This window comes from Acinonyx jubatus, chromosome A1 (assembly GCF_027475565.1).
Source record: "Acinonyx jubatus isolate Ajub_Pintada_27869175 chromosome A1, VMU_Ajub_asm_v1.0, whole genome shotgun sequence".
Classification (NCBI taxonomy): domain Eukaryota; kingdom Metazoa; phylum Chordata; class Mammalia; order Carnivora; family Felidae; genus Acinonyx; species Acinonyx jubatus.
In genome coordinates this window covers 206,241,738-206,254,912 of record NC_069380.1, presented here as the reverse complement: position 1 = coordinate 206,254,912, position 13,175 = coordinate 206,241,738, and the positions used below count along the sequence as shown (strand labels likewise).

At 40.2% G+C, this 13,175-nt stretch overlaps 1 protein-coding gene across 1 annotated transcript in view; it reads left to right on the top strand.

Annotated features, from left to right (window-relative positions):
- The window catches only part of WDR70 (WD repeat domain 70), a 294,191-nt gene that overhangs the window by 230,882 nt on the left and 50,134 nt on the right, over nucleotides 1–13,175 (top strand). Inside the window, exons 11-12 of the mRNA XM_015067612.3 lie at nucleotides 9,899–9,998; nucleotides 12,657–12,741. Of these exons, the coding sequence (XP_014923098.3) occupies nucleotides 9,899–9,998; nucleotides 12,657–12,741 (185 nt within the window). The remainder of the gene's footprint in view (nucleotides 1–9,898; nucleotides 9,999–12,656; nucleotides 12,742–13,175) is intronic.

Here is a 13,175-nt window from a genome sequence, read left to right as displayed (position 1 = left end):
CATAGTGATTATGTAAAGTACAAGATGTGATCACACTGAATAAATTTTAATTATTGGATTTTAGGACTAGTTTATGATGGATATTATTTGGTAGAATGCCGAGGTAGGGGAAAAGGAATCAACCTTCTTCAAAGAGTTATGCTCCTGTAGTATCATCTGACTTATAATACTGCTCAACACATAAAATGTTTAGTATCTGTCAGGCACTGTTCACATCCTTTATATGAGTTAACTTTTGCTGCCTAACAAACTACCCTAAAACTTTGCGACTTAAAACTACAAACATCTACTGTAGGTCAGTTAGGCAATACTTCTGGTCTGAAGTGGCTAGGCTGATTTCTCCTGTGTTCCCTATTGCATCTACAGGTAACTAACACCTGGGTGGTCTAGGATGACCTTACCCACATGTCTGGCTATTGGCTAGATGTCAGCTGGTGCTACAGGGATGACTGGGTATGTCTCTGGTCATCCAGGAAGCTAGCCCATGATTTTTCACAAGGTGGCTGGGTTCCAGAAACAGTAAGAGAGCAAGTCCCCAAATATGGACCTTTTACAGTTCTCTGCTTGTGTCTTGTTTGCTAGTGTCCCCTGTTAGGCTTCTCTGAGAAGCAGATGCTAAGGCAGCGTTAGATGTGTAAGAGATCTTTCTATTGCCAAAACTCCTGTAAGGGAACAAGTGAGTGAGGAGTCAGAGGAGGCCAGAGCTTACCAGATGGTGATACAGGTCCATCTCCTATGGAGGAAAGAGGGAAGGTAGGAGGGAATTAGGGTTGGCTAGAAAGCCTCTCAGATAGCAACACAGTTCTAAGAAAGCTTTGACCAGGCCAGTGGGAATCCCTTTTGCCAGAATCACCTCAAGGCTTTATTGATCTGCTCTAGCTATGATCTGTCATTCAGCACAGCAGCTACAGTTGGGACGACCACTAGATTAAGTCTGCAGTCAGTAGTCCCTTTGTGGAAGGACTGGGAGAATTACTGCTCCACTGGGTAGCACTGCCCTTTTCCTTGGGGATCTGGCTATCTCTGTAGTCAGTAAGCTCCTGATCTGAAAATAGGCTCAGCTATGGGAACAGAACAAGGGATCATGACTTTTTATTGGGGTGACCACCTTCAGCCTCCTCTGTTCGTCTCTTTTTGATGGTAGAGATTAAGCAGTACCTTTGTTGTCTGCCCATCTCTTCTGCCCCCTAGGAATGCCATATTCTGCCAACCTTCTCCACAGCTCCCTCCACATCAAGCCCCCTTGGCTGCCTCTCTGATTCCAGTCATTATACTTTATATTATGGTAACTGCAGCCTTTTGATTTCTAGTAATTAAGTCCTGCGATCTGGCTATTATTACTTCAGGCCTCATCATCCCGTGGGTGTTAATGGTCCAGCTCCATGACATTAGCCTTGGGCTGCAGAGGAGAGCTGCCCCTGAACTTCTTGGTGATGCTGGCCGTCTCACCTATGCATGGCCTTGGTGAATGGTATTTCTTCTGGGCCCTCCCATGAAAAATAATAATCTGTGTTTTCTAGCTTGAAACAATATATCCATTCCAGCATGCACACTCCCCCAAGCCTTTTTATTCTTTTCTCTGTCCTCTGCTAGGGCAATCAGGGTGTTTTGATTTCATTCACCATTGGCCATCACATTTCCAGGCCTCTCACAGCTTCCTAGCAGCTTGTTTGCCCAATCCCCTGGGGTCCTTTTCCAAAAATCTGACCCCCTCCCCCCAGTCAAGGTATCCTGCCTATCTAAACTTATGTCAAAGCTGCCTTGATTAAGCATTTTCACAATTTAAACTCAAGGCACGTCAAGGCTCCCGCCAGTAGCTGCTAGCTAATCCTTGTATCTCTTTTGGTGTGTAATCTCTTTCCTCCTTTCAGCCACTTCCCCAGATGAGTAATCCTGGGATTCAACCCTAGTTATTGGCCTAGCAGCCAGGAGAGGAGGAGGTAGGAGCAGGTCCTCGTGGGGAAGAGGCAGTTGTAGCATCTTTCAAAACAAAGGAATTTCTAGCTCTTATTAGGGCAAGAGTTGGCCACCTCTCTAAACTGTGAGGGTTCCCAGGGTAGCCGCGTGGGGGGAGGGCGATCTGCAGATCCAGCATTCTCTGGGCCTCCATCCAGATATCCTATCCTATATTTCAGGGTCTCAGGTTTTCCCAACTAGAGCCCTGACCCTAGAATAGCAGACCTGCCTTGGCTGAGCATTTAAATGTCTTTGGAGCTCTATAAATCTAACCACCAGATCTCTTTTGTTTGTTGCTCGGCTGTGTCTGTTCTTCCACTGCAGGAGATGAGGGCCTCTTCAAAAAGTACTACAGTTGGCCCTCTGACTCTCCCATGTAGTCTTCAACTGTTAATGACCCTCAGTTTCTCATTATTCCTCTGTAGGGTATCAGTATGACCTAGCAGTAGCCAGCCAACACTATCATCTTTGTAAGCATTTCTCCTCCTATATTTTTTAAATGCCTAAAACATTGTACCCAGAAGGACATTCCCCTATCCCATGAAGTTTTCCCAGGTCACCTCCAGTGAAATCTGTAGCAGTTGAACCAGTACCAGGTGCTAAAGTGTATCTGCACCTCATAGTCCACCTAGGACAGTGTCCTCTTTACCTACCAGGCAATGAATGAGCCAGTCCCACATTCTTATCTTAGCCACTGTGTTGTTGGATCACTCATGGCACCACTTGTGTTAGTCTGGATTCTCTAAAACAGACACCGAGACCAGAATTAAACATATGAGATTTACTGGGGAAAGGCCTGTAAGGGGAAAAAGGGAGGGAGCCTGAGAAATCTGGAAAGATACAGCCCATACCTCTATGAAAGACAAGAAAGGAAGGAGTATTAAATGTCCATCCAATGATGAATGGATAAATAAAATGTGGTACATTCATACAATGGGATCTTATTTGGCAATAAAAAGAAATGAATTACTGATACATATCTACACCATGGATGAACCTCAGGAACAGGATGCTAAGTGAAAGAAGCCAGGCACAAAAGATAGCATATTGTATAATTTAATTTATATGAAATGTTCAGATAGGCAAATATACAAAGACAAACTAGATTAGTGGTTGCTTGGGGCTGAGGGGTTGGGGGGAAATGGGGAATGATTGCTAATGTATATGTGGTTTCTTTTCGGGGGTGATGGAAATGTTCTAAAATTGATCGTGGTGGTGGTTGCCCAACTCTCTGAAAATACTAAAATCATTGACCTGCATACTTTAAGTGGGCAAATTCCATGGTATGTGAATTGTATCTCAAAAAAGCTGTTCTATTAAAGGAAAAGAAAAAAGAGGGCTGTGCAAAAAAGAGTCTCAGACTAATAGCACAATGTCAGGAAAATGTCACTCAGATTAATTAGGAGTCCTTTATCCCTTGTGCTCAGTCATTGGCTGGGAGCAGCCCTTGCAAAGCCTGGCCAAGTCACAGAAGCAGGGCAAGTGGCAGTTTATGCAGTGGGAGGTGTGAGAGGCACATTTTTGTGGCTACGTGTCCTATAAGCCCAAACAAGTCACTTGTCCATACCCAGACCCAGGTTTTAAGAAGTAAATGGCACATTTTGATGAAAAGAGTAGCAAAGTTATATTGCAAAGGAGTGTGCCACTTGCATTAACTCATTACATTCTCCCAACAGCTAAAGTGGATGCTATTGTTATTCTCATTTAATAGATGGCATAGGGAGATTAGCTAGCCCAAGATCATATGGGTGGTGAGTGGTGAAGCCTGGATTTGAACTTGTCAGTCTGGCTGCACAGTCTGTGCTTTTTATCATTATGCCATATTTTCTTACAATATATTAACCTGAATGTCATAGAATCAGTTGGAGAGGTGTTATTGTCTGTTTTTCCTCACTAGAATGAAGGCTTCATGGGAGTAGGGAATGGCAAAGCATGTTCACGTGACAGTTCTTATTCTTTCGTATGTATTCTCCCCATTCTCCTTACTACAGGTCTCCAAAATCAGAGAAACAGGAGCAAGTTATGTTCCATCTAGACGTACATTTATTTGGCTTTTCATATTGCCATTTAAAAAATCCTGGCATATTTTTAATCCCAGTATAACTCTAGCATGTGATTGAAAATACAGAATTGCTTGGTTATCACTAAGCTTGAAAATAGATTCCCAATGAGAAAGGAATTTTATATCCATTGAGGGGGTCCTAGAACTAGATGTGAGAGGACAAATGCTAGTACGCCTCGCTTGTTACAGAGCCCAGGATTTGCTTCATCTTGCTCTTGGGGTTTGTGTTTTGTTAGCATAGTTGCATGTCGGCAGCTTTATGAAAGGAGGTACCTATGAGAGACTTAATGTATGTGTGGTATTGACATAAGCAGGAATTAGTAGGTCAGATATAACAAGGTGTCTTTGCGAGTTGAGGAGAAGTTAGGGGTGGGAAGATGTGTAATTTTAAAAATTAAGAAACTGAGAAACAGTAAGATTAAGCAGTTTGGCCAGGGTCAAACTAAAATGTATCAAATTGAAAATTTAGGTGAAGTCAGCTTGACTGTAGGACCAATATTCTTTCCATTAAAATTTTCTCTATTTTCAGCCCAGCAATTCACTTAAATCCTCTCATTTAAAATAGTTAATTCCACTGTCTCTATGAATTACAAAATGTGTTTTGATCATTTTGAGGGCTGTTGTTCCTCTTGCATTGATTGAGACAGATCTCGGCAGCCCCCGGATGTACACTCACTGACCATTGGTAGCACCACAGAATGTTTGGATTACATTTAGGATTTCAAGAATGCTATATTTAAGACTTTGTGGAAGATGTCATATTTTTCTTGGAGATTCTGGCAGACTGCATTAGAGAAGAAAAACTAGAATTAGCATAGCCACAGATGACAGGACCAGGACCCGTAAGTAGGTATTGGAATTCTAGGAAGGAGTCTTGGACCCAGTTTAAGAAAAGTGTTCCTAATTAGAGCCACCCAGAAATGGATGGTTGTTGCTTATAATGTATGGAGTTTTGTACTGCCAAAGGCTCCTGACCAGCTGCAAAGAGAGGATATAAGGACATTTTTACCAACTGGAGTTTGTACTATATCTCAGGAGAGGGCCCTTAAAACTCTAGCATTTCTGCTTGCATCTTCCAGCATTATGCACATGTGAGACTTGATACTCTCCAAATCATAACATAAGGCACTCCCAAGGATAGGAAACCTACATAAAGGAGTTAATAATTCCGTTTCCCTAAAGAACGATGTTCTTTGCCTCGGATGATCATAAAACCAGTTAAAGGAGAAGGTTAAAGGAGAAGTCTCAGTTTTAGATTTCCCACATTATGCCAGAAGTGTTTTTAGTCAGGTTGACTCTGTTTCCAGAGTGTGAGGGTGTATGTCATTGTTACTGTCCAAGTGTTGATATTTTACAAAAGTTTAAGATCCCCTCTGGCTATCTATTTTGTATCATTAGAAGAAACTTTTGTTGCTGGTTAAAGTGAAGTTAGTAATTGAGCTCTTTTGACATAAAATCTGTGAGCTGTCCATCTCAAGTGAGGACACGTTGTCTCTTTCTTTTATTGGGTTCTTTAAAAAAAGTTTTTTTTAAGTGTATTTTTTTCAGAGAGAAAGAGAGAGCAAGCAGAGGAGGGACAGAGAGACAGGGATAAGGAGGATACAAAGCAGGCTCCGTGCTGTCATCACTGTGAGATCATAACCTGAGCCAAAACCAAGAGTGAGACACTTAACTGACTGAGCCACACAGGTGCCCCTTTACTGGGTCCTTTAAAAAAGGAAATGATTTAGAAATTTTGAGTGCAGTCTCTCCTTTGAAATCGTAGTCATTAATATGCAGCAATTTGTCACTCTAAAAGAGTGTTGTACCGAGATGTATATCGATAAGGCAATAGAAAATACTGGAAGTCACAAAGACAAGGTGGGACTTGTTTTGTGGCATATATTCACACGTTTTGCATTATAAACAATGAATTGGAGAAGTTTCAAAACACCCAACCTCCAATAGAGTGGCTTTTTAAAGTAGCACCTAAATGGGGGCACTTGGGTGCCTCAGTCCAACCCTTTATCTCAGTTCAGGTGTTGATCTCAGGGTCATGAGTTCAAGCCCCATGTTGGGCTCCACGCTGGGCATGAAGTCTAAAAAACAATCAAAACAACAACAACAACAACAAACCAAGGAGTACCTGAATGAGGAGACCTAAAAGCATAAAAGTGTGGCAGATGAATATTGGGTAAAATCCTTTCTTACTAGATTAAGGCAAAATCTCCTGTGGTCATTATACCTTATTGCCATTCAGTTCCTTGTACTGTAGTTATACTGTCACCTGTTAGATCCAGCAGAATCTTTCCTTAAGTTTTGAAACATTGCACTTTTTCCTTGCTTGTGTACCAGGTGCCTTATATGTCTTTAAACATTAGAATCCCACTCAGGGCAGTAAAAAGAAGCAAGACCAATTTAGGAAACAGCATGTTCGCAGCTTCATCTCACCCCTGTCTGAGCAACAAGGATGAGAGTCAGACTGTCACAGGGAGCAACCTGCTGCTACTGAGCTCATGCTGAAGCTTATATGACAGGATTCCCTTGGATTCTGTACCTTTTAAGTTCTATGGTCAAACATTGGCATTCAAAATCTCTTTTGTCCTATTAATAATAAAAAAGTACATAATTGATCAGTTAGTTTAATTAGAAAATATTATATATACTTATATATACCAGTTTTTGTCTTTTTCTTAAGAATCACAGAGCTATCAGAGACCCTAGAAATCGTCTTGCGCAGTCCATTTATTTAACAGAAGACTGACTTGTGATCTGGAGAGGCTAATTTGTCCCTAGTCGCACTGCTAGTTTTTGACTGAACTAAGTCTAGATTTCCTATCTCCTGGTCCTGGCCCACTGCTCGTTTTACTGTACCCCACTGCCTTACCGCTCCTGAAATGAGGGGTCAGTAAACATAAATAAAACATTTAAAACAAATACACAAAAACTAAGTTGGGGCTCCTGGGTGGCTCAGTCAGTGAAGCTTCCGATTCCAGCTCAGGTCATGATCTCACGGTTCGTGAGTTTGAGCCCTACACTGGGCTCTCTGCTGTCAGCGCAGAGCCTGTTCCAGATCCTCTGTCTCCCTCTCTCTCTCTCTGCCTCTCCTTTGTGCTCTCTCTCTCAAAAATAAATAAACATTAAAAAAAGCCCCACAAAAAACCCAAGTTAATTTCACTGAGAGGCCAAAGGTAGCACAGGCTTTTTGGTGAACTGTTACCCCTACAGTCTCTTTCAGAAGTTTTATTTAGAGTTTAGTAGTTGATGACTTGATGAAATATGACCAATTGGCAGATTTTCCTAATTGAGTTTGGTAGCAGAGTTTTGTTTTTCTGAGGAACAAAATATTCCTAATCTATCTCCACATGTGTCCAGAATGATCTTTTTAAAATAAGCAAACCTAGTCATGTCCTCCTCTGAGTAAACTCCACTAAGCAGGTCTCTTTTGCCTTCAGGATAAAATCAAAGTCCTGAACATGGCCCACAAGGCTCCTGGTAATCGAGGCCCTGCTCACACCAGCCCTTCACCTCACCTTTCCCTCGAGTCATGGTTCGCTTCTTTTAGTTCTTTGACTCCAACCAGTTCTTTTACCTTTATGCACATGTTAGCTTTCTGTTGCTTCCTAACAAATTACCACTAATTTAGTGCCTTAAAAAAGCACCAATTTGTTATTTCACAATTTCTCTAGGTAAGATGTCTGTCATGGTGTGGTGGGATTCTCTTCTTAGGCTCTCACCAAGCTAAAATCAAAGTATTGGCCAAGGATGTGGCTCTCATCTGGGGTTCAGAGTCCTCTTTCAAACACACTGGTTATTGGCAGAAATCAGATACCCATTTCCTTGACACATCTTTAGAGTCAGCAGTGACATGTCCAACACTTTTCATTCTTCCAGCCTCTCTGACGTACTCTCCTGTCATGTCTGTGTGGCTTCCTGTTCTGTCCTCAGCCAAGAGGAAGTTCTCCTTGCAAAGACTCATGTGACTACTTCAGCCCCACCTAGATAATCCAGGATAATCTCCCTATTTTAGGGATAGCCAGTTAGTAACTTTAGTTATACCTGCAGAGTCCCTTTTGCCATGTAGAGTGACATATTTATGGGCATGACACTGCAGGGAAGAGGTCATGGGGGTCAAAATTCTGCCTACTACAACACAGTACTCTCGTTCTTGCCTCTGCATCCTGCTCCTTCATCTGCTAACTCATACTTTCATCCACTGGGTCACAGGATTTGTTTTTGCCCCTCTTCCTCCACTCCCCCTCCCCCATTCTCAGGGTTAGATTAGGCATCTCTCTTCAGTGCTCACTTATGACTCTTCACATCCCCATTGTACCACTTGTCCCTTCGTATGCTTAACTGTGTTCTTTGAGGGGACTGTCTGTCAGCTCTCTGAGGAAAGAAGCCATGTTTATCTTTGCACATTCGTGTTTCCCTGCTTAACATTATGTCTGCCATACAGTTGACACCCAGTTAAAAAGAAAAGTTGAATCAACAAATTATCTGTACCCATGAGACGTAGGAGCATGATGGCCATGTTAAATACCAATTTCTAAGACTGTCAGAGGAAGAGAGAAGACAAATTTAACTCAATATTTATAAATTATTAAAAACAAAAACAAATCCAGCCTGCTCTTGTAAGGTACTGTGCTCCTCATTACTGGAAGCCTTTAGGTGGAAGCTCACTGACAGGGCATCAGGGATATTGCTGGAAGCTCTGGTTTGTGACCAATTCTTGTTAGGGTTGAGGTAAGAGCAAAGGAGATGGGGTCACTTGTATTCCTATACCTGTGGCTCCTAGCAGAGACCTACATGCTGTTGTCACTAGGAGTGTCCCTGTCCATTCAGTGGAATTTTCTAGCCTGGTAGATCTGGGATAACTGACTCCCTAGTCCCTTAGCCTGTGCTGGTTACTGAGTCATAACTGAGTGACAGGATTAGTATCGTAGAGTTACTTTTAGAAGTCATTACCTGTGAAGAAGCAATATTAGGAGTAAAAAGACTACTAACACACATCACCAGAAAAGAAGTAGTGTTTAAGAGCAGGCCTCCTGGGTCCTGTACCCAGCTCTAGCACTTACCAGCTCTGTGGCTTTAGATAAGGAACTTTAGTCTCTGGGGTTCAGTTTCCTCAAATGTAACATGGAGATGATAATAGTAGAACCTTAACTTGTGGACTGTGAGAATGAAGTAGACGAGACCATAGAGGATGGAGTGCCTAGGGTATGATTAGCATTGCGGCAGGGTTACCTCTCCCCCTCCTCCTCCCCTGCAACAACGTTATCCTACAGGCACATACAAGAGAGTTCAAGGCCTACAACCACATGCCCAGTGTCTGGCATATACTAGGAATACAGTGGTGTGTGTATATATATACATACATAGATATACATATATCTATGTATGTATATATATACACACACACACACATATATATATAGGCAACACACCCAACATGGGTCTTAAACTCAGAACCCTGAGATCAAGATTCACACACTTTACTGACTGAGCCAGCCAGGCAGTCCTACAATGATACATTTGATTTAATAAATAATATGTTCACTTGTAATTTTTATTTATATTACTCTTTCAGATAACTATAGGAAATGGTCCCAATAACTTTATAAGAACTGAATACTGAGTTGATCTTGTGTTGCTCAGAGCTTGCGAAGGCAGTCTGAAAGATGGGACTTACTTAATCTCTTTTTTATTATTAGAGCAAATGGATGTTTTTGGAAACTATTTGAATTTTTCTCCAGGATAAAGAAAACTATAATCAAATGAAATTAATATTTTACATATATCCTTTTCTAGATGATAGAGTAAAATACTCTTGCCACAGAAGTGTTCTTGTTTGAATTCAGATGAGATGTTAATTAACACTTTGCTTGTCTTTGCAAACAGGTTCATCCTAAATTCCACTATAAACAGGCTCATGACCCAGGAACAGACACTTCCTGCGTGACTTTTTCCTATGATGGTAATGTCCTTGCTTCTCGTGGAGGTAGGTTAAAAACTTTCTTTCGGATGTATTTCTATATATAAAATGATCATAATTAACTCTAATAAATGTTACACTAATATCCTAACAGTAAAGGTAGCTGTGCTTTTGTTAATGTAACTTTGTCAGTCTTCTTTTTCATTAAAATGCATATCCAATTTGGCAAAATTGTTTTATTAGAAGTTGTCAAGTCAAATTTAGAAAATATGTACTTTTTTGCCTGAGTTTTTATTTTAGCTTCAAATTCCATCAGAGTTTGAAGCCTCCAAGGATGACCTTTGCCTCTACTTTATGGAATTTTGTAGATGATTTTCTACAGTATTTCTATACTGTTTTTAAATTTAGAGTCTTCTGTTAGCTCACCATTAATTTATTTTTTTCCAGTTCAAACACTGTAACAATTCAGTTAAAAAAAAAAGTTGTATACCTGGGTGTCATTTTTTAAATCGCTATATAGTTTTATGTGACCATATTATAAGTTTACTTATCCACACTCATATGGTTGAATACGGGTTGTACCTTTTTGCTGAATCCTTCTCACATGGATAAGCTAAGTGTTAACTGAAGGAGATAAGAGAATAGTAAGGACGGCTTATGAGTAAAGCATTACGTGAAGTATGGGACATGACTGAGGATCTTCCTGGAGGCCCATTTGTGGGGAGGGAAAGAAACAGCAGAGTAAGTAGGTGGGAGCCATGTTACAGATGGCTTTAAATATCAAATAAAGGATTTAGTCTTTATTCCATAGGCCATGTTAATCTAGCAACACTACATTCAGTCATTCATTCACTCCATCAACTACTATATTGAGTAACTACTCTGAGTTACCATTATGCTAGGTGCTGGGTATACAATGTGAACATCATAGACAGAGTTCCTTTCCTGCAAGAATTTGCAACCTGGTGTAGAGAGTAGTGGGAGTGAGGGGAAGATGGAGAGACTTGGTGCAGCTTCCACTCAGTTCAGCCATTCCATGTCTGTGTACCTCGGGGACTGTATTCAGGTTCTCTGTCCTCTGAGGAAGCCTTCTCTATTATATCCAAACTACCCTTACTTACATAATTTTAAAAAATCAAAGCACATGTATATGTATTTTCTATTTATGGTAAATATAGAAAAGGTGGGTATTACAAAATATGTATTTTGGTTTATCAATTCTAACCTGTTCAAGTCCTGAGATGACTCTTAATTAAAACTACGTGTACTCTTTACTTACAAATAGTGGTTCTTACCCCAAGAGTCTGTATCTGAATCTTCTGGGAAAGTTTTTCAAATGATAAATGTTTCACCTAGAAATTCTCACATTTTCTCTTGCCCCTTTAGAAGGTGTACCCAAATCTCCAATGTGCAGTGGGGAGACAAGAGGGGAATAAGAGAAGTGTAGTTTGAAAATTCTTCTCAGAGGATTCTAAAACAGGCCAGCCCCAACCCAGTTGTTAAGTACTAGAAGTATAGGACTAATTCCATTTCAGTCAAAGCCATTTTGGTGATAATTCTTACCTTCCCCTTCCATCCTGAAATAGCTGTTGGGTACCATGTTGCCAACACAACATGTATACTATATTCCATCCTTTTTCTTCCTGAGTGTGTAGAATATGACAGATGGAAGTCAATTCAGCAGAGTCCCTGGGTGTTGTAAGATGTCCCTGCTAGTTCCAGAACCTGCCAGTTTAGCTAAACTCTTTAATGCAGATTAATGTTTTTTTTTTACTGTTTGAGAATTGTGAGGATATGTAATCTTTTTTTTTTTTTCAAGACTAAAAGCAAAAAGGTGAATCTTACAAAGTTCTTCCAATATAAGCAGGACCCCAGTCCAGCCAGTTGTGGATTAGTGCACCTGCCAAAAGTTGTGTTTCAGAGGAAGAGTCACTTGGGAGAGAGGGGAGACTTTTATTGAACTCTCCACTCACCTCACTTGCACCTGATATTGATTCCTTATTGGACCCAAGGGGTTGAGGCGGGTCTCAGCTGTGGACATGGGGGAAAAAGAGCAGCAAAGACATTACTTATATGAGTTTTGGCTTTCATTCTGGTCAAGAATATTAGTTAGTAGCCCTATAGAAATATAAAAAAGTGATTCTTAGAAGAATATCCATTATACTTTAAAGAGCTTGGAAAAGCTGTACTCCCCAGCAAAGTGAAGAGTGATAGCCACAGGTGGAGTTACACTGGAGGGAAGGGAATCACATGGCTCACCCTCATTAATGTTAATGGATAGCTTCATCTACACACCAACGGGAGAAAGAATCTGTTGTGAATTGAACTATTTTCAGTCCTGATGGTTGTTAAATTAATATCTTCTTAAGCAGTCAGGTTATGCTCAACTGTACCTTAGGGGAACTGCCAGCTGCTGTAAAATCACTCCTTAGAGTAGATTCTCCGGGGTTCCTTCTAGCCTACAGATGCTACATCAGTTGGAAAATTTATTTCTAGGAGACCAGTCCATTATCATATATCTTTCTACTGTTCTCACATCTACTACTTTCAAACTCCCCAAACAGTTAAAAAAGTAAAACACTTATGTGCTTCTTTCTTTCTCTCTTTTTTTTTTTCTTTCTTTCCTTCCTATAGTTATACACTAAGGTTAGCAAACTCTAAGCTTGGAACTAGTTCTTTTTGCACAATGCACTTTCTGTCTTTTCTTTTTCTTTCCTCTATTAGGTGATGATACATTGAAATTATGGGACATTCGACAGTTTAATAAGCCACTTTTTTCAGCCTCGGGTCTTCCTACCATGTTCCCAATGTAAGTAGCGTATTTTAAATAATTGATAAACATAAGAGAATGAACAAGAAATTTCTTCACCTTAATGTTAATTTATATCGTATGTCTTCTAAAAAGAAATATGAAGAGTATTTGAAATCTGTTTTTGAAGATGCATTTTATTTTTTCTTTTCATTTGCACATTCTTCAGACCATAAAATTCTTTGGAAGTTGAAATGATGTATGTTCATGTATTTGTATGTGTGTGTTTATGTGTATACACACATAGGTCTTGGGGCAGTAAAAATATTTTAAGGGATTGAGTTGTTTTTTTTTAATATGTATAAATGACAGGGTAAACCTCCATATTGTTGTCTTTTAAAATTTGAATCCCATTCCATCAAAGCAATTTTCCATAGTTACTGAGCATTATTATATATTGTTTTCTCAATTTTTTCTTATCTCAATTCCAGTCA